Raw genomic sequence first — 22,463 nt, forward strand, 5'->3', positions numbered from 1 at the left:
TTTACTTGTACAAGACAATACAAGAAAAACTCATGTAGAATTTTCACATAAAATTCCATAAAATGAAATTCAATCCAAAGGCCCAAAACTAATTCTTGGCCGTGTGAATTAATTCACATTTTCATCATATGATAATGTCCAAAATCCTATTTTGACATTTCTACCATCTTATGTCCGAATGGACAAAATTACCCTTTAGACAATCTTAGTAAAATTCGTATAGTTCAACACTTGAACTTGTTTTGACTTAGCTACTAGTTTAACAAATCTTACTCTAATGACTGGTAGTGACCTCATGGATCCAAATGAACAAAGCTTGAGCTAGCATACTTGGACACAAAAGTTCACAAACCTTTTCCAAGTTCTAGCTTAATGTCAACTGACTCCACTAAAGAGTTGACACTGAAAATCTCTCGGTTCAAATGAATATATTTTCTACTCAAAATTATACTTAATTGCGATGAGTGGATCCATTGAATGTTATCTATGTTTACCCTTCATGAATATCATCAACTAGATGAGATTTATAAAATTACCATTTTACCCTTCGAGTTATTATTTCCTCAACTCCTTTGTCACTTGTGAATAAGTTAGAAACAATGTATTGACGATGAGATAACAAGTCACATTGATTCATCCAAAAGAGTCATGACTCATTTTGGACACTGACCAGTTCATTTATTCACATTCCAAGGAACAAAGCATGATGTGATATACATTGTATTTCAACAATATTGTACATGAATTCCATATCTATAAGATCTTCACAAAGTTGTTCATGACATCTCCATAACTTAGTACTTAATCAACAGGTCTTGTCTATATCACATAGTGAATCTAGAACTCTGACTTTCTCAAATGAGAGTATGTTAGCTATGAAGTGACATGTCTCATTTCATGATTGAGGTAAGCATGATGCAATTCATACATAGTGACTTTGAGACAGAAGATGTTAAATGGTTTGTTCTTACACTGCCTCTAGAAGTGCACTGGTCAATTCAGTATCTTTAGAAGATACCGAGGAAGAACTATAGAGTCTCCAACTCTCTATGTCTCATAACCAGACATCATAGGTTCTCCTAACAATCATACTGAGATCAATAGCCCTTTGATCCTTAGATTGTGAATATACTGTTTCAAGCAAATCATGAAGAGTTTGTTCATGCAAATCTGTATTTGACTCTTCATTTGTTGTTAGGTTTGTTTAAGGACTAAAGACAAAGGTTTATCATAAAGCTTCAAGCAAACAAAGAAGAATGAATGAAAGTTTCAACTCTTTATTAATTATTCGGCAGTTACAAGTAAGAGTCTTTATGAGACTTTATTACATCAAATGCATATAAGCAACAACTACTACTCTTCTTATGGGCATCAATGTCAACATTGTCTTCTTTACTTCTAAGTCCCTCATATTTTAGTTTTTATTTATGGCACTCTCGTCTTGGACATGTTTCTGGTTCTCATTTAAAGTACTTAGCATCCACATGAGCATTAGGAAATTTGCAGACTCATGATATTTCGGATTGTTGTTATTGCAAATTATCAAAATTTTATGCTTTACATTTTCCTAAAAGTGTCTCTGTTTCTCCTGCGCCTTTTGACTTAGTACATTATGATGTTTGAGGACCTTCACATGTTCCTACAAACTCCTTTATTGATGATTCTACTCGGTTTTGTTAAGTTCATCTTATGAAATATCGTTATGAGTTTCATAACATAATGTTGTTGTTAAATGTTTTCGTTGTGACTTGGGTGGTAAATATACGTCTAGTCATTTATCCGATTTGCTTGCTTCTGATGGATCTTTCCATCAAACTTCTTGTACCGGCACATCATATTTCAGGTTTGTCTCTCTTCGAAAAAATTCATGGTCATGCTCCTGATTATACTTTCTTCAGGATTTTTGGTTTTGCTTGTTTTTTTTTCTGAACGCGTGTCGAACGTAGTAAACTCACCTCTCGTTCTGCTTTTTGTGTCATTATTGGTTATGATGAAGCTCAAAAGGGATATCTTTGTTATGATCCGGTTAGCCAAAAACTTTATGTCTCTCATATTTTGTTTTTTGAACATATCCCTTTTTACTCCATTCCCTCCAAATTTGCATGAATATGATCTCACTCGCATTGATTTGAGTCTTGTATGGTTGATACTTCTAACCCTGCAAATGAACAACCTCATCTTATCGATACTCCTTCTACTTCTACTGCCACCCAAGATGAAGCTTTGACGAGTGTGGATTCAGCGCCTCCTCATTCTCCTCCTTCTCCACCTCGTTACCCTCAGCAAACCCGTAAGTCCACTCAGTTACCTGATTATGTTTACTCCACATACTCCACCTCTTTTTTTTTTCTTTCTTGACTTCTATACATCAATTCTCTGAGCTGTTTTCCTATAAAGAGGCTATTCTTTATCCCATTGGCAGCTGGCAATGGCTGAAGAACTTTCTGCGTTGTACAAGACAAGGGAAATTACGTCATAAGGTAAACTCTCTCTTTTTTCTTCTCTATTCGAAGTCGTAAAAGAGAAAATAGTTAGAATTTTGGGTATATATTTTAGATTTTAAGCTTGATTTAGTCTTGTTCGAATTTCTAGGGTGATTTGTCAGTACTGGTAATGATACGGTATCGGAAAATCAGTAGAATTTGTCAACCGTTTTTTTTAATGTTTTTAGAATAACTAATTTTCAGTTTACATGCGTACCACCACTTGTGATCAGCGCTGCGCCGGCGTCCACTTGCACGGCAACGCGCTCCTCCATCTGACTTCATCGTCGCCGCAACAATAACTCGTCTTTCGTCATCAGAGATCGACTCTTGGCTCTGTCTTCGGAAATGTAGCTCTTTAACTTCTATTATTTGAAGTTGTTATTTCAGATTTAGTTAGGTTGTTTTTAATATCCAAGTGGTTAATTCTTTAACTTCTAAAGATGTATTTAGAAATATCAAATTGATTATTGAATAAGTGATGTTGAATTTAGTTTGGATATTTCAGATGACGAAAAGAACAATCGATGTGTTCTTCAAGAGACAAAGTATTCAAAGTACAACAAATGAAGTCCAAGTTGATGAAAGAAATTAGCAATCTTTCATAATTACAAAGAAATGATGATAAAGTTGAAGATGAAGTTGAGTTTGATATCAAGAAATTGGAATAAGATCCAGGAAAACGGTGACATATATGCACCTATCCAACTCATTTGCACGACGAGGTATGAAGAGCTTACATTAAATAAGGTCCATATCAGACAAAAGAAGGAGAATATCTCATTGTAGGGGAAACACATTTAAGAAGTTTTCAAGAACCTTGGTTAGAATATTCTAAAAAAGAAGATGTCGTGTTTTGTCTTCCTTGTTTCTTATTTAAAATGGATAGTGGGAATTTTGGAAGAAATGCTTTCACGGTTGAAGGATCTCCACTTAGAGGCCATGATGAATCTAACATCATTAAATCGATGAATGTTTTTAGAGTTGAGAAGCTTGATTCAAAGATATAATTCTCAAATAGATGCAGTTATAAAGAACGCGCCACGAAATGCCTTGTATACGGGACCGAAAATACAAAAACATATTTTACATGTCTTGGACAATAAAGTGAGAAATTACATACGCGAAGAGATAGGTGATGCAAAGTATTGTCTATTGGTTGGCGAAGCTAGAGAAGAATCTAAAAAAGAGAAGATGTCCATTGTTTTGAGATTCGTTGACAAACAAGAGCATTTTTTTTGGATTGGTTCACGTCAAAGACACAAAAGCATTGACTTTGAAAGAAGGCACTCTTCTTTTCTTTATCAATATAAACTCAATGTTTTACTTAGTATGTTCTTATATGAGTTTTTTTGTGTAGGTATTTTTTCCGTTTTAGCTCAATACAATCTCGATGTTAGAGGGCAAGGTAACATGGTGCGAGTAACATGCGTGGTGAGTTCAGCGGTTTGCAAGCGTTGGTTTCAAAGGCATGTCTACAAACTTACTATGTCCATTGTTTTGCTCGTCGCTTGTAATTGATATTAGTTGATGCAGCTAAGGATGTTAACCATGTCCACCACTTTTTTTTAACAAGATGAGTTTCATTATCAATGTTGTCGGTGCATCATGTAAGAGAAATGACCAAATAAAGGCGGCTCATGCATCGAATGTCAACTACTGGGTGATATCCATAGCATAGAAAGTGGAATTGACCTAAATCAGATCGGTTCTTTGTCACGACCAAGTGATGTCCGCTAGAGTTCTCATTTGAAGTCAAATTGCTCACGATGTATAGTGCCACTTGTGAAGTTTTATGCATTATTAATGGACAAAATCCTATTAATAAAAAAGTTGATGCAGAAACAGCGTATGAAGATTTGGCATCAATAGAATTTGTTTTCATCTTGCATATTATGAGAGCAATTTTGGAGATCTCGGATAGACTATCTCAAGCTTTGCAACTTCAAGCCCAGGATATTTTAAATGCAATGTCACTTATTTCCACTACGAAACCTACGATGCAGAAGTTAAGAGATGATGGATGGGAGCCGATAGTTAAAGATGTGCGTAATTTTTGCGAAAAAATTTCTCCAGAATTTTCTGACTTGACTGTCAAACATGTTCCTAGAAGGAGACAACCTCGCCGTAAAAAAATGATGATACTCTAGAGCATCATTACAAATTTGATATTTATTTTGTTGCGATAGATTGCCAACGGGATGAAATGAATTACAGATTCAGTGATAATACTATGGAATTGATTAGTCTGTGTACATCTTTAGATCCTAGAGAGATGCGTACGACATTCAGAATCGATGATATTTGCAAATGCAAAATTTTTACCCAGGAGACTTTGAAGCTTACGAAATGCTACAATTACGTTTAGACTTGATTATTATCAAGGGCTTCCAAATTTTTTGGAGTTGATTATACTTTCCGATCTATGTTGCCGGATGAAATTAACATGATCATATCCTCTTCTTTACAGAGTGATAACTCTTATCTTTACACTTTCCGTTTCTACTGCTATACCAGAACGTTCTTTTTCATCTATGCATATAATCAAGAATGTATGCGCAATAGGATGGAAGATGATTTCTTGTGTGATAATCTACTTGTGTATATTGAGAAAGAGATCGCTATGCAATTTAGTCTTGATGAACTTGCCGACGATTTTTGGGATATGACAGAAAGACGCACTCAATTTAGAATCTTTGTTGTTCATGTTTGTTTTCTAAATTACCTAGTTACTAACTTTTCTCTTTTGCTATATTAGTACTTGAATGTTATAAACTTCTAATATTTTGTTTTTATTGCCATGTTTACAGGAGAACTAATATATTGGGATTTTGTGAAAATCGAACGAACATATGGGTATTTCAATTTCGGCTAGACTTATTTTGTGGATTCGATAATGATATAAAAAAAATGTATATCTTTTGTGGATTTGATGACAAAAAAAAATGTATCTATCTATTTTGTAACGACAATGTATATTTTTTGTGGATTTGATTACCAAAAAAAAAAAAAACCGGCGACCCTTTTGTGAAATCCTGGGTCTGTCACTGCGCTCTACGTCTTCGATCGTAACTTTGTTAAAGCTTCTGAAGTACGTCGTTGCCGAGGTGGATCGTCAATTCACCTCGTCATTTATGATTGTCACTGCAAATCTACCGAGGTGGTCTTCTGGAGATGTCATTGATGTAAAAAAAACATTCAAGTGTCGTTTTCCGAGCCTTCAAGATCTAAAGCGTTTATCGTCGAGGTGGGTCCAAACTCCTTAGGCCTATACGTGTAAGACCTAGTCACGAAGTCCCATGCCAACAGTATAGCTCGTTTAAATGAGTTGGTCTCAATATATGCATGCCAACAAACAATAAGGAGACAGTATATTATGTTAGCAAGATATGGTAAAAAATAATATTTGAAAAACATGATTTATTTCAGAATAATGTGACTTTGACGTGGATTTTGCAAAAATGGAATATCAAAAGAGGTTTATTAGACTTTCTTTTAACTTATTGAGGCCTAAATTTTTATTTTTTTTGCCTAGTGCTCCAATATATCCTAGAGCCGACAGTGGCCGGCACTACGGTCCTAAGGCGTTTAATTGTTCCAATTTACATGAGAATAGAAGTACAACGACTCTATTCGACGACACTATTGACCGAACCTAAGAAAAGTAGAATTCGCTCACTGTTGGAGTCTTCCTATCGACTTCGTTATTTTTGTTTTTCCTCCATGAATAATTAAAAAATAATTATTATTTTTTATTTATATGGCGACTCAATCAAACAGGCACTATTAGGAGTCGGAGTTCAACTTCAACCAACGTAACCTCTCTTTGCAAAAATAAACAAATAAATAAACTATATATCTAGAATCTTCCATTCTTCGTGAAATTTTACAATTCGATCAATCCAGTCTTAAATTTTCGATTCGAAGAGAGAAACTCGAAGTCGGAGATTTAAAAAGATATAAAACCGATTGGATTATTTCGGTTTGGCTTTCGAGAAAGTGATTTGAGAATCTGGGAACATGAATATGATGGATCCAGAGTTGATGAGGCTCGCTCAGGAGCAGATGAGTCGAATGTCTCCCTCGGATTTCGCCAAGATCCAACAACAGGTCGATCGCGAATCTTAAATCTCTGCTCTTTTTATTGTTCTTAGCTTCAATTTTATTCCAGCGATTTCTTTTAAAATCCTCAACAAATTCATCCTACTTGTTTCCCTTTATATTGGAATATGATAGTAAGTGGCCTAAACTAGGAATTTGACGTATAAGAGAAGAAATCGCGATGTTATTGGTATATTTCTTCTGCGATATTCCTCAAATAAATGTCTCATGGTTTGTTGTTGTTTTGCTGGCCAAAACGGCTTTCTGGGCATAGCAGATGATGTCTAACCCGGATTTGATGAGGATGGCAACGGAAAGCATGAAGAACATGAGGCCAGATGACCTGAGGAACGCTGCGGAGCAGCTGAAGCAAACTCGCCCCGAAGAAATTGCCGAGATCGGAGAGAAGATGGCGAACTCGTCTCCGGAGGAGATAGCGTCCATGCGCACCCGAATCGACGCCAAGATCGCCTACGAACTCAGCGGGGCTCAGATTCTTAAGAAACAGGTCTGTGGACGCAAATTCGGAAAATAAAAAGCTAATCTTTTTGTTATTATTTCTGATTGATTTTTTTCTAGGGGAATGAGCTTCATAGCCAGGGAAAGTACAGTGATGCATCGCAGAAATACTTGCGTGTGAGTGTATATTGCTTGTCCCCTGTTTCTTTCTTTTTAAAAGTTAACTTTTTTATAGTAAGATTATATATCTTGATGTGTGATGTTGTAGGCGAAAACTAACCTGATAGCAACTCCATCATCGAAAGGCCGAGCACTACAGTTGGCGTGCTCACTGAACCTGATGTCTTGTTATTTGAAAACAAAGCAGTATGATGAATGCATAGCAGAAGGTTCAGAGGTTAGAAACTAATGGCTTTGTGTATTTATTTCTTTAAAGTGCTTGTTCCCTAAAGTTTTGATAGCAGGTAGCAATGCTACAATATCTTCCGAATGTGTATGCAAATTGATCAGCAAATTTATTCGTGGGAATCTGAAAACTGTTAGATCTTTAATGTCGTGCTTTTAATTGTTTCAGGTGTTGTCCTATGATACCAATAATGTCAAGGCACTCTACCGGAGAGGTCAAGCGTATAAAGAACTAGGTCAATTTAGAGTAAGTTTTATTCTGAAGGATGTATAAGCTATATTAGTAAGAGTTCTCCTGCTTAACAAACATTTATTCTATAAGGATGCTGTCCGTGATCTCGCCAAGGCCAATGAAGTTTCTCCTGATGATGAGACCATTGCTGATGTACTCAGGTAAGAGTTATGTTTTCAGTCTCATAAATAGTTGGATTGGATAGCCCTTTATGGAAAACATAAGCACTGTGCTAGAATGACTTTCATGGACTTGAAATGAGCAATGAAACCCTGTACGTCTTTTTTTTTTCTTCCTTAGTCCAGACCCAGAAGGGTTTACTGGTGCCTTATGTCACTTTCACTAGTGCAAGAAACTACAACATTGTGCTCCAGATTTGGTTGGTTAGAAAATGGTTCTGATCACTTTTGCTCTGTTAAAAATTTCTCTGTAAAAATATTATTTTCAATTTTGTGCACGGTCTTAAATTGCTACACATATGGCACTTTCTAACTAAATGGAAAAGGTCACTGTTTTCAACATTGTTGTATGTGACACGATATACGGAGTTGAAACTAATGATTCTGTTCAAGATTCACTACGAATAATTTGTATTAGTGGTGTACTTATTTGTCCTAATTAGCATTCATTTTTCCAATAGGGATACACAAGATAGATTAGCTGAACAAGGCGATGAACCTGCACCAAGAGGTATGTTTTTCTATTTTCTTTATGTCAAATTTTCACTTTGTATTGAGTGAACATGAATAGTGCCTTAGAATTAAATCATCATGATATTTTTTGGAAATTTAATTAGGTTTAGTAATTGAAGAAATTGATGAAGATGAAGCAACCGCACCTTCTTGCAATAGCACAAGCTCATCTTCTGTGACTCAATCACGGGAAAGTAAGGGCTTAACTAAGACTGAAACTGTGACAAGCAATGGTGGTGCATCAATCAATTCGGAACGATTGCAGGCTTTACAATCTGATCCTGAAGCTCTAAGGTGCGTAAGTTCTATTAGAAATTGTTGCTTGTACATTTTTAAGATTCAATTGTTGGATGAATTATAAAAATTTGGAGCTTGGGTATGGTCGTGGGTCATATGTTATCCCTTCGCTTTCTCCTGAATTGGAATGTATGATAATATGTTGTGATGTGAAATCTATTGAAAGTGAAATGGTTTGTGAATCTGGACCTTTTTTTTTTTTTTTTTTTTTTTTGGTAACGTTGTGCATATCTTTTATTTGTTTTATAACTTTATCTCCTTATACATGTGGCTTATTTACAGATCATTCCAGAATTTCATCGCAAATGCTAGTCCTGAAACCATAGCTGCTATGAATCCAAATAACACGACAGATATATCTCCCGACATGGTGAAAACAGCATCAAATATGATTGGAAAAATGTCACCTGACGAACTGCAAAGGATGTTTGAAATGGCTTCCTCTTTTGAGAGGGGTAACCCGAGTTCTACAGGAAGCTCGTTTAACAATATTAATAACAGTTTCAAAGCCAATTCGATTCCACCGAATGTGACACCTGATATGCTCAAAACAGCCACTGATATGATGGGTAAAATGTCACCTGAGGAACTTCAGAACATGTTTGAGATGGCGTCCAATTTGAGGGGCAACAATTCAACGCAAAGTGCTGGAATTTCAGCTAATGGGTCAAGATTTTCAAGTAGGGAGAGCTCTGTTACTGAAGCTAATACAGAGGGCGAAGCTAGTTCTCGTGGTTCCGTTTCAAATTCAAGCAGTACTGCGTTTCCGTCAAGCTTTCCCGCCACAACTGCTGATATGCAAGAACAGATGAGAAACCAAATGAAAGATCCTGCTACACGCCAGGTTTGTCATTGTATACACTATCGCAGCTCTCCATATATAAAATTGCTCTTTTAGCGTCATACACTATGCTATCCTTTTAGCCGATAACATTTAGTGTTTAAAGTGAAGAAAGTACTGCCCAATCGTGTGCATAATGGGAAACACTCAGCTTTTTTTCTTCGAATTTATCTGTACAAATCCCTGATTTCCGTTTAATGTGTTCCTCCAGATGTTTACATCAATGATAAAGAATATGAGCCCAGAGGTGATGGCAAACATGGGTGAGCAGTTTGGTTTTAAACTTTCTCGTGAAGACGCAGAGAAAGCTCAACAAGCAATGTCATCGCTTTCCCCTGAAGCCTTGGATAAAATGGTGCCCTTTTAAACTTCCCTCTTTCCTTTCTTTACTCTGAATTACTCCATTTTTTTACCAAATAATTTGTGTCTCCTTAATTGTTAGATTGTCAATATCTTCATTGAGAAACTGTTAATGCCAGTAGTAAGACAGATCCAACCTGACGAGACCTTTCTGAAAATATTTGTAAAAGTCTATCGCTGATAATTATAAGCCATAAGAATATAGAACATATTGCTAAACTCACCCACTATGTTAGACTTGAAGTTTTGTGGATGGCCTGTTGTATTTTTCATGGTTCTGTTAAAATAATGGACCTGGATGTTAGTAAATTGTTTGGAGTCATCAGATGTGGTAATGATCCCATATGTTTATTTGTGCGAGATAGATATTATTCCCTACTTGCAATCAGTGTTGGCATTAATATTTTTAAATTCGGAATACTAAACATTAATCATTGTTGCAGATGCGATGGGCAGATCGGTTTCAGAGGGGCGCGGAAGGTGTAAAGAAAACAAAGAATTGGCTCCTGGGAAAACCCGGTCTCATTTTGGCTATATGCATGCTTATATTAGCAATGATCCTTCACAGATTAGGCTACATTGGGGCCTAGAACCGCTCCGAATTTACAACTAGTTAACTTCCGCTTCTTTGTGCAAGCATCAATGGAGGCTTTAGGGTGTTACTGGGTCCTGAATTATGGGAGATAGTGAGCGATGAGTTTGTAGTTTTGACTGGTCAAGTTAGTGATGCCCGTAATTTCCATTTTGTCTGTTTTTAATGGTTTCATATTTAATGGTTTCATCACTTCGACCGTGTTAGAGATGATTTTCCAAATAGGGTAAATCTCATATGGAAGTTTTTTTTAATTATTTTTTGTTTGCTCTTTTATCTTTTATTTCTTACCATCTTTGTCTAATTTTTTTTCAGACTCGTGTATATAAATTATTTCAATAAGTTGACCTAAATACAAATAAGATTATGAAAATGTTTGTTTGTTTTGTGTTGGTATAATTTATGAACCTCTGAAAAAGTATTGAAATCGGGTAAGCGACGTGTTTTTCAGACAGCTTATACATTGAAATCTTGGTGCTACATGTGCATGGTAGCAAGAAACAGTTGATTACTAGATGAATCAAAATAATATTTGGTTTATCATTTTTTGTTTTGAATGATTCAAATAATCTTGGATGTTTAACAATTGAGCTAGTACATTTGTCTAATGACTCATTATAATAGGTATATATTGGTTGAAATTGAACCAAATTGTATCTTAAATTGGTGGAGAAATTATAAAAATAACACTTAAATAGAATTTAAAAAATACCTGTTATTTCAAATCAAATCATTTAAAAATAGCTATTTTTTTAAACGGTAAACAACTAGTTTCATCTTTCTAAATTAATACAATAATAAATGTTGTTACGTGTGTTGTTGACTTATTTTTTACTGTAAGTTTGTTTGGCAAGATGTCTGGTAATATGCTTCAAGATATGTTGAGACATATTTGTCGCTGTGTGCATAACTATATTTATGGCAAGTTTCCTGAAATGCCATAATTATTCGTAGAATACTTTATACATTGGTTCTCTTCGCGTGTATGAGTAACGAAACTTTAGATTGACTTCCACAGTTGTTGAGGCACTCATATACACTTTCAGGGCTTTGATATTGAGATCTACCAAATACACTGGAGAGTGTTTGAGAGTGGAAGTGAGGGGAGCTCAGATTCAGGGGCAGTCTGAGTTGAAATTCACGGGTAGTATTAGGAAAATGGCATTGAAACAGAGATTGTTCATATAAGTCCATTGTTGTACTTTAACAATTTTTCATATAGTTAATTTCGTTTCTACTGGGCACATCTAGAGTAGGTGACGTTGCACCGAAATGAGTTATCACACATTGTCATTTTTTTACGCATTGTTTATTTGTTTGTTCATCTTTTGCATCAGAACAAGTTGTCGCTTGCATTGACTCTACATCGTGTAAGACATTTTGACTCTGTCTAAGCAGAATTTTAATAAATAAAGTCAAATAGAGTATAAAACATTGAACTAGTTTATTTATTTATTTATTTATTATTAAATGCAAGTATCAAGAAAATCAAGAAACGTGGCTATCTATAACTTAAAAAATAAAATATTTAAAAATGCTATTTTTAACGATAAAGTATAAAATACAACTACTAGAAACAATTTTCATTAATTTGGTTGTGTTTTATTTAAAGGTATGGGCCGAACCAACTCTTGTTAAGCCATCTCTTGCCTATAACACTAAAATAGAGTTCAAAGTTACACTTTACACTAAAAATGCACTATGAAACACATGCGAGAGTACTTTCATATTTAACTCAATACTCTTTATTTTTAACACAATAATCTGACTCTTTACACATGAGAGTACTTACTCTTTTTTTTTTTAATTAATGATATGTAATTTGTCTATTAAACAATTAAGACTAAGGTCAATAAATAATAAAACTTATAGGATGATTTAAATTTTTTTAAAAGCTTAATACCAAATAATTTTGAGTGAATAGTGCAACAAATGATAGCAAATGATTAATAGTGAGTCTGATTACCAAACATTAAAAATAGGAATTATATGTATAAATTTATTTGAATGCCTTAAAAAACGTAGTTTTCAAATAAATAAAAAAATCTAACCTCAAAACTTTCGAATTGACCGCAATCAACTGTGGTAAAAAACATTGTAAACGATTTTTTTTTTTTGTCAACATGCACATGTTTTCATATTTGTGACAAATTCCCTTTAATTCATGCACTATAACACATAATTTTAAAAACTACCTTTACAAAAATAAACAAAGACTTATTTTTAATAAATCTTGATAATCATTTAAGAATCGACAATTTGATGCTAAAAGCAAAATGTCGCTTTTGTAGGCTTTCCGCTTCAGAAAGACCATTTTGTAGTAGCGTACGCGATTTTTTTTCGTGTTTCCATTTTCAGTGACATCAGTTGGTGCTGCGTCGAAGTCGTAATATCCTACATTTGTAATCATGAGCCCTAAGAAGAAGGTAACTATGCCTAGTCGCCCTGCATTGATGAACTCTAGAGATTAATCAGGTAAAGTGTAGAGGCATGCCGATGAAAATTAATGCCTTTAGGCCAAAAAGACCTCACCACTCGAGGTGAGAGATTTAACTTTTGACCGAAGTGGAGGGTTGGAGCCTGGCTAATGAAGCGAGAGTCTAAACCGTGGCTTGATTGACCTCCAGCTTGGGGAACCAAGTCCGATGTAGACATAAATGTGACCGCATATCTTCTCGCGTTGGAGTAGTTAGCGACTCATTGATACAGAGAATATGTGTCGCTACCTCAAAAGCACTCAAGAGGCGGCTCACACGTGGACCATCAACTTTGACCTCGATCAACGATTTATCTATTTGAAGTGTTTCATACAACGTATCCAATATCTCCAAATCTATTATTTTTCTAACACATTTCGCCACCTTTAAGCCCTCAAGTACTACTAAACATAACAATTACTCCATGAAAATGTGTACAAAAGTAACTGTTTCTTAGAAAAGTAACAAATGTCCACTTATATATGTAGACTTTCGCAAATGCATGTGTTCGAAGACGTTTGCAAACATATGTAGATGATCGCATACAGGGCCGGCCCGATCTCATCCGGGGCCCTAGGCGAATAAAATTTTTGGGGCCTTTTAATAATAATAAAAAATTAAATATAAAACAAAAAATTATAATCAAGTTTTTCATTAATCAAAACATAACACGCCTAGCACTTTTAGATGCAAAAGTACTAATCAAATTCGTATAATCAAGTTTCTCGACCATATCTTTTTCAATAGACAAAGTAGCTAAACCGCTCAATCTTTCTTGCGACATAGTTGAACGAAGATAAGACTTGATCAATTTTAACTTTGAGAAGCTTCTTTCTGCATGGGCAACCGTGACTGGTAAAGTTAACATAATTCTGTAAGCGATCCACGCATTTGGATAAATGCAATCCAAGTCCTTTATGTAATTCAAAACATCGATTGCTTTGTTTATATCTTCCGGGACACTACGGCTCAACATTTCCAGTTCCTTGAAGAGATCATTCTTGTCTAAATCTGAAATCTCATTATGCTCCATCGATGATGCAAGATTGTCGCAGAAACTCTTTAAAGTGTGTTTATCGACGACCTTTAATTTCTTCAAATCAAATAAAAGCCCGAACTGTTTTTCAAAATCCTGAAACTGTACAAACCTATTGACAAAGATAATTATGACAATAAATTATGAACAAAAATATTTCTTGATACAGTAAGTGTTGAATAATAAGATTAAATAATCTAACCTGCTATGGAATGACGATATAGCTTGATCAACAATGTAGAAAAAATAGTTAATTTTGAAGGACTCTTCCTCGGATTGTGAGAGCGCGTCACTAGCGTTGTCATCAAATTGTCTTTTCCTCTGTACTCTTCGTTTTTCAATGAACACAGGCTCTATATCCATCTCAATTGCTATCGTTGTAGCTTGCAATTTAGCTTGATCATATCCAATTTCCCTGTATTGCTTCAAAAAGCCAAGTAGACTTTCTAATTCTTTGATGGCAACATCCATTTGCATATCTTTAGTTTGGAGAAATTTGCTCACGTTGTTAACAACAAATAACAGATCATGCCAAATAATTAATGCCAACAAGAACTCATAATTCTGGATATTGTATACGGCTAAAGTCTCAGCATCACTTTTTGTCTTAGCATCTTCATTACTATTTGCCAAAAACATTAAAGCTTCTTTTATCTGCGGGGCTTGGTATCTTATTGCTTTAACGCTATCAATGCGACTTTCCCAACGTGTTTCCGACAATGGCTTGACAGTGAGACCTTTCACATGATCATTAAAGACTTTCCATCTCTTCGTAGAAGCTGAGAATAATGTGTATATTCGTTGTATGACACCGAAAAATGACACAGCTTTGGGACAACAATTAGCCATATCACAAAGCATAAGATTTAGAGAATGACAAGCACAAGGTGAATAAAATGCTCTAGGATTCTTTTCAAGCATTCTACTTTGTACACCTTTATTTTTACCTTTCATGTTAGCACCGTTATCATATCCCTGCCCTCTTATGTCATCAAAATTAAGATGAAGAGCCTCCAAAACATGAAGAAGTTCATTAAAGAGTCCAAGTCCTGAAGTGTCATCTACCTTTATGAACTCTATAAAAAACTCTTCAACCACAATTGGATTTTTGGAAATATTCACACACCTTACTACTAGAGACATCTGTTCTTCATTGCTAACATCCGGCGTACAATCAAGTATAACCGAAAAATATTTTGCTTCTTTGATTGTAGAAACAATTGAGAGTTTCACCTCGTTTGCCATCAATTGAATCAATTCATTTTGAATTTTGTGACTCAAATAATGATAATTAATTTCCTTTTTCGAGATACGGCGAACATGTTCTTGCATCGTGGGATCAAACTCTGCAAGCAATTCTATCATCTGTAGAAAAAGCCCATTCCTCTCGTCATATATTTTTTCATTATCCCCGCGAAATGCCAAATTATTTCTCCCAAGCCTTTTTACAACAGCTAGTATCCTTTGTAGAACCTGTTTCCAATGCTCCTTTTCTTTGTTGATATGTTCTTGTAAACTCGAATCAATGGTTGACACTTGTTTAAGTCTTTTTTCCAAATCCACCCAATTAGCAATAGCGTCAACGTGTAGCTTACTTCTCTCGTGGCTATAAAGTCGTGCAGAAATATTATGCCAATCATTTAAACCTCCATCACCTAAGAGGCCTACATTATGACGATTCGTTGCAAATAACTTACAGCAAAAGCAAAAAACTTTATCGACTGAAGCTGAATACACCAACCACCTCCTGTCTTGTCTCTCTCCATTCGGTAACACTCGCCAATAATGACTTGAAGAGAAACTTCTATCAGACTCATCTTTAGGAAATCTCACATCAATGTTTCTTTTAGGACCTTTTTCAACAAGAAAATCGATAAGACTTTGATTTATTTGCTTCCAATTTGCCGGATCATCCTCGTCCAAACAAATGGAACCTATTTCATTATCGTGTTCTTCATTCGGGGTCACGTTCTCGTTCTCGTTCTCGTTCTCGTTCTCGTTCTCGTTCTCGTTCTCGTTCTCGTTCTCGTTCTCGTTCTCGTTCTCGTTTTGACTAGTTTGTTCGTTCTCAATGCCGACTTCAGCTCTTGTTTTATCCGTAACCACATCTTTTTTAAAATACCGATCGAGAGAACCAATTTGACTCTTATGTAAAACTTCTTTTTTCTCCTTTTCTTTTCTTTTTTCGGCACCCGACTTGTATCTTCTAATTGAACTCATTAAATTAACTGCTGAAAACACGCAAAGAATGATCAAAATTATTCTCAATTGTAAACTGTAAACTGTTTTTTAAAACTTGTAAACTGTTTTTTAAATGGTCAAAATTATTTTCAATTAATTTTTAAATAAATTTTTTTCGAATCAACTAAATTAAAAAAAGAGAAACACAATATCATTCAGCTATATACCTATCGGCTATACCAAATATTACAAATAACCTTGATGTTCCAAGCAGCTCCGCAATCCGGTAAGCAAATCCTGTAAACTACAAGAAAACCTTTTATTTTTAACAGGATCACCTCCAAGAGACTAATAACAACAGTCAGATTTCCACAACACAAAGAACATAACTCCAAAAAAAAAAAAAAATTACTCGCTACTGAAGCAAATATATCACACAAAACAGGATTAGTAAAATTAATAAGAAATTTAGGGGAAAAACACCTCAAAACGCATGAGTAAAGCTGTATGAAAATTTGGGGATAATTTTCTAATTCCTCACATTGATTTAGCAGGGCTCGGTGGGTCGGACTTGACGCGAGATGGCGCGAAGGCTGGACTGCGCAGAGGAGATGGCGCGGAGGCAGGTCTGGGTCGCGACTCGCGCGGGGCGGAGATGGCGTTCGTCTGGGTCGCGCGGGGCGGAGATGCGTTCGTCTGGGTCGCGTGGGGCGGAGATGGCGTTCGTCTGGGACTGGGCGGGGCGGAGATGGCGTTCGTCTGGGTCGCGCGGGGCGGAGATGGCGTTCGTCTGGTCGCGCGGGGCGGAGATGGCGCGTTCGGCGTTCGACTGGGTCGCGCGGCGGGGAGGCAGGTCTGGGTCGCAGAGTCGCAGTCGTTCGTTCGTCTGGGGTCGATTGAGCCCTGCCCTGCATTATATACAGATTTTTTTTTTTTTTGGGGCCCATACAATTACGGGGCCCTAGGCCCATGCCTATCTCGCCTTAGCCCAAGGCCGGCATTGATCGCATATGTCAGTCTGCAGTGGGCAAAGAACGACGTAAAAAATAATTTTTTTTAAAAAAAAAAACAGTTCTAATCTAGTATGAGAATTTAACAAAATAATCGTGACACCGAACACTAAGAGAGAGAAACAAGATTTTAAAAAAACTAACTCATAACTTGTACTTGTTATGATGGGAATTTAACAGAATAATCGTGACACTGAACAACTATGAAACACCGAACAACATAAGTTTGAGGTGTAACAAGTGAGAAACGACCAAGAACATAAGTTAAGTTCTGATTACTGATGGATTGAACCGAAAATATCGAAGAAGTGCTTGATATAAAAAAGACTAGTCAAATAACACTTACAATTGTCACGTATGTACCAATAACCGTTCTGATAACCCACGAACGATTATCAAAGCAGTTACTTCACACACGATGTGAGCATATATTTAATAACCGTTTACGATGTGTAACTGATCAACCCACGTCCATGCATAACCCCCATTTATAAAAAGCACAAGATCCCCAACAAAAAATGTTGGACACTCATTCGCACAATGCACTTACGCTGCACAATTTTTAATCTTTAATTCACCTTTATATTAAAATTTCATGTAATTTGCACTTTTTATATTGAGATTCGTCTAATATAAGAAAAATTCAATATTCACATTTCATTTTAAAATCTAGTGGTGGAGTATGAAACGAATTTTGTGGTTTTTTAGGGGAGAGAAATAGGGTGTTGTGAGAATGAATAAGAGTTTATTGAGTCGAGGAGTATTGCCTAAAATGTAAGAAGTATAATAATTTTATTTATTGTTTTAAAAGAATAATTGATTTCATTTATATATGTCTCTTTTTTTTCTTTCATAATTCTATCAAATTTCTCCTTTCATATGCTTAGTGATGTAATCGATGCAATGCAACTATTTACAGCCTGAAACGGTTGACTTAGACCTCATTTCACGTGTTCCATACCGTGCAAATCAAAGGTTTTTCTTTTTCCAACTGATCGTCTGCCAAAATAGAAAATAGCAAAACTTTTAGTAGATAATTCGAGAATCAGCAGAAATAAAGTATAGCCATCAAATTCGAGTGAAGGAAAACTATCGTTAAAACAATTTTTCAATTTTTGAAGGGAAGCGAGAGAGAGAGAGAGAGATAGAGAGTCTTCCTCTGCTTTCTCGGCTATCAACGGAAATCTACGCGTTGGTTGTGATTTTTTTTTTCCGCTTCTTTCTCGTTTGGTTGTTTTCTTTCCGATTTAGAACCCAAATCTTGAGCACCTCAGTTTCTCGCGAGACTTTCCCTACCCCTCGGCCGCGGCGGCGATGGCGAGATCTTCCCCTCGTCGTCCTCGTTTCACATAAAAAAGAAGAAGAAAAACAAGTGCACGCAATGGCGGGGAAATCGGCGGTACGGCGGCGGAGAAGGATCGGCGAGGTGGCGGGAGGCACGGCGGCGGCGTGCGCGGCGGTGTGGTGCTGCTGCCCGTGCGCGGCGGTGAGCGTTCTGGTTCTGGCTCTGTACAAGGTGCCGGCCGGAGTGTGCCGCCGGGCCTGGGCTCACCGGAAGAGCAGCGGCAACGGCCGTCGGATGGGCCACGACGGCCTGCTCCTCGACCGCCGACCCATTGGGCCTTCGCTTGTGGGCTATGGGCCCACCATCGAGGTGTGGGAGCCCACGCTTGACGTGGCAGACGCCGAGCTTGATCATGAAATGTGGGGCAGGTTTTCTACCTCTGGATTCTGGAGAAGCCCCTCGCAGAGAGATCAGTAATATTTGCTTCTTCTTGTCTCGTCGTCCTCGTCGTCGTCGTAAATATATTGATTGGTTTCCAAATAAATAAATACTTGTCAAGGTAATATATTGCCTTACCTACACAATCGTAATTCCCATTTCTTAATTATTTCAGAGAAAATATCGTGTGAAAATGAATTCGACGTTCGAAATGGGAATCAGAGAAGAGCTTATATTTTGAATGACGATCAGAGACTTTTGGAAACAAAAGAGTAAATACAGAAGAATTCTTCTCTTTTTCAATGTAAATATATATATATATATATATATATATATATATATATATATATATATAAGAAGTATTTTTTTACATTACAATATATAGATTGAGGTATCTTTTCCAATAGGTATTCTTTCTGTAGCCGTTATAAGCTCCTAATAAGCCTTCACCTTTTACATTTTTTTAACTCTCGTAACAATAAATGGATAGTTTTGGATTTTGATTTTGTAGTTTTTCATGCGATTCCACGACAAAGTTACAACCTTTTAGATATGTATTGTTTCCATACATGAAACTGAAAGCAGCTCAAGATCATGATTAATACTAGTTCATGAAGGGACTAGAATTGCAAATGATTTTAAAACAATGAATGTCAGGGATACAACACAGAAGATTTTAACAATTAGGCTTGTCAAGAAAAATACTCAGTCAAAGCAAAAAACCTCCGATCACATGAATGGACCACTTCAAAGACGGTGGTTGTGGCGAACCTCGAAGGGTCTTGACAGATTCCTAAAGGAGCTCTGACAAGTAGTTTGAGCAATATATAGAGGAAAACAGGATGAAATGCGCAATGGTTAAACCCTAAACTCTTTTATTCTCTTTGCACTCCAAAAATATTGTGAAGCAGTTATGTGTGGGCTTCCCTGGAATGTTAATGGCACTCGCCTTATTCTGAAGGAGTGGCTCGCAGATGAACCCTGATGAAAATAATGGCATTCAAAATTTGACTCCACTTAACTATATCAGTTAGTCGGTAGAGGCATATATAAATATACCACACCAAAGCATTTTATGATAGCAACAATTTACAAACGCACCTCTACTTTTAAAACCAATATATTTTTCCTTCAGCAAAATCTATAACACTTTTTTAAAAACACAACAATTTCACATTTTAAACGGATAATGATTTAAAAAAAAAAAAATCAAAGTTAGGGTGTGCGTCTACATTGAATGGTGGATCCACGTTAGAAACCAAATTGATATAGTTTAAGCTAAAAATATATTTTGGTTAATCGAATTAATCCGAAATAATTGTTCAGCCTGTCCCTTGTTCAAATCTCAGCAGCTTATATAAAAAAATTGGCTACATAAGTCACCTAAACTATATGAATTGTAAATTAGTCAACATTTGGTAAATACTTTGTAAATAGCCAACTTGCATATGTGGCAGCCTATTAACTACCTAAAATATATGTTTGACTGTGTTAAATAAGTCTTTTATTAATCTGTTAATAAGTTTACTTGGCTATTTACAAGAAATTAACTAAAGATGAGCTATATCTCAATCCACTATATCCGTGTGGCTATATAGCTTAATAAGGTTAATTTGATACCAAAATAAACATTGAAACCAAGGATCGAACACGCGAAAGTGACTTAGACGGGAAAAGGTATCACCAATCAAGCTATTCTTGAAATTTGTTCATTAAACTAGTTTCGCTATTAACTTAGTTCTAGTACTATTAAAATCGAATGTAATATTTTTAAAACGGATAACCAGGCCAGTTGAGCGAAATGAATTTCCAGTTGCTAACTTGGCACCAAAAATTTGGTTTTGGTTCAATTTGGTTTAGTTTAGTTTGGCTCATCACTTGATTTTTTGTACAACTAAAGTGGAAATACCACCTCATCATAGCCTATGATTCATTGGTATGGTTTAGAAAGGAAAAATTGAAGTAAAGAAGATATTGCTGATGTTAGAACTATAGCCCATAGAATATTATTATAATAAGAAAGATGTTCATACGTACCGCATTAGGTCTTGCCCGGGGTGGGCGGAGGGCTTGGTGGTGGCGGCAGTTCACGTCCGAGAGGGAGTGAGACAGCGAGAACGAGGTGGTAGTTTGGAGAGAAGGAGTGAGGTGGCTTGATGGTGGTCGGAGAGAGGTGACAGAGAGTGGGGGCGAATATTGGAGAGAAAACAAATAGAAGAGGCGGTTTCTGTGTCTTGGGTTAGATATGAGCGAGGCGGAGAAGACGAGCTTTTGAACTAGTTTGAACTAGCTTTTAGATGCGACAAGCCGCATCTAAGGCTCGGTCAAACTAAAACAGTGAAAAATTTGGCCACGTCATTTAATTGACGAAATAAAGGGGGAATTAAATCTCGCAGTTTTTTTTTTTTTTTTTAATTTTGGATATGCATCCAAAATCTGGTGATACCTTTGGATGCAACAAGTCACATCCAAAGGTTAAAAATCAACTTAAAATGTCCGCTTTTTTATGTTACTCGATGATACCTTTGGATGCGACTTGTCGCATTCAAAAGTCATCCTCATCCGAAGACCTTTCTTGTCCTAATGTGACGCCGAACAACATTGCATACAATGAATAATAAAAGATATATATGAAATTATTGTTTTTATCGCTTACATATAATTGTACTTGATACATTTCTTTCTTTTTCTGAACTTTTAGAGATATATATAAGCTAATTGTACAACCAACCACGCGTTAAACGTGTTTTGTTGTTTGATCATGGGAACTATGATGCTATAATGTTTTTTTGTATACCACAACATAAACGTTATACGTCCTTATATTTTTAAATTTGAAAAAGTCGTTCCAACAACTCATACCCTTGAGCAGTGTGCATCCGAAATTCCTCTTCGTACTCCAGTCACAACTCATTTTGGCCTCTTTGAGCCTCTCATCCTCTACATAAGTAATGCCCCTCTTCTAATGCAAATTAATTGATCTATTAATGTATCTCTCCAATGCTCTCTCTCTCTCTCTCTATATGTATGCGTGCATATAGATATATCTTCATTTAGAGGCAAGCCCTAGAGACCATATCGACCAATTTGAGCGTTCAGGCTCCCCCAATTTGAGCGTTCGAGTGCAGGGACATCGACTAATTGAGCGTTCGGATGGCCTTTACAGAACAACTCTAGCCCCTTAAAGGTCTATTTTGTTCTCTTAACAAGGTCACATAAAATTGGACACCCGTTTATTGACGTTGAGGAGGACGACCTCAAGAATAGATCTCTCAATGTGTGTGATTCGTAAAGGGTATCTTTAAGAACCACATATGCATTGATTAAACCAGAAAGTTGATTAAGAAAGGCACTATGCACCACTCAAAATTAAAATATAATAATTTAAAATTTATTATATTATTAAAATTAATATATAATAATTTAAATTAATTTATGTATTCATTTTGAATAAGTTAATTTATGTTTTCATATATTAATATGATTCTGTTAGATACGAAGTTAAAGAGTGGAGAATTATACTTCCTTATGTAGATATCTAAGATGTCATAACTAAATGAATGAGTTTCACTAC

At 36.0% G+C, this 22,463-nt stretch overlaps 3 protein-coding genes across 3 annotated transcripts; 2 read left to right on the forward strand and 1 right to left on the reverse strand.

Moving 5' to 3' along the window:
* Positions 1 to 6,274: 6,274 nt before the first annotated feature.
* Positions 6,275 to 10,848, forward strand: TPR7 (Tetratricopeptide repeat (TPR)-like superfamily protein). The gene is made up of 11 exons (XM_089601033.1): positions 6,275 to 6,593; positions 6,862 to 7,092; positions 7,164 to 7,220; positions 7,312 to 7,440; positions 7,618 to 7,695; positions 7,771 to 7,841; positions 8,321 to 8,370; positions 8,477 to 8,666; positions 8,952 to 9,513; positions 9,722 to 9,865; positions 10,314 to 10,848. Exons 1-11 carry the CDS (start codon positions 6,504 to 6,506, stop codon positions 10,458 to 10,460), a joined length of 1,749 nt encoding a protein of 582 aa, XP_089457159.1. The 5' UTR covers positions 6,275 to 6,503; the 3' UTR covers positions 10,461 to 10,848.
* Positions 10,849 to 13,597: 2,749 nt separating this feature from the next.
* Positions 13,598 to 15,792, reverse strand: LOC149381069 (uncharacterized). The gene is made up of 4 exons (XM_089601275.1): positions 15,689 to 15,792; positions 14,923 to 15,581; positions 14,178 to 14,754; positions 13,598 to 14,087 (listed from the first exon to the last, which is right to left on the reverse strand). Exons 1-4 carry the CDS (start codon positions 15,790 to 15,792, stop codon positions 13,598 to 13,600), a joined length of 1,830 nt encoding a protein of 609 aa, XP_089457401.1.
* A 2,373-nt stretch (positions 15,793 to 18,165) lies between these two features.
* Positions 18,166 to 19,168, forward strand: LOC149381070 (uncharacterized). Its single transcript, XM_089601729.1, has 2 exons — positions 18,166 to 18,924; positions 19,065 to 19,168. Exons 1-2 carry the CDS (start codon positions 18,548 to 18,550, stop codon positions 19,078 to 19,080), a joined length of 393 nt encoding a protein of 130 aa, XP_089457855.1. The 5' UTR covers positions 18,166 to 18,547; the 3' UTR covers positions 19,081 to 19,168.
* Positions 19,169 to 22,463: the final 3,295 nt, after the last annotated feature.

This window comes from Urtica dioica, chromosome 11 (genome assembly GCF_054948205.1).
Source record: "Urtica dioica subsp. dioica isolate 48M chromosome 11, U.dioica_male_clone48M_v1_H2, whole genome shotgun sequence".
Lineage (NCBI taxonomy): Eukaryota > Viridiplantae > Streptophyta > Magnoliopsida > Rosales > Urticaceae > Urtica > Urtica dioica.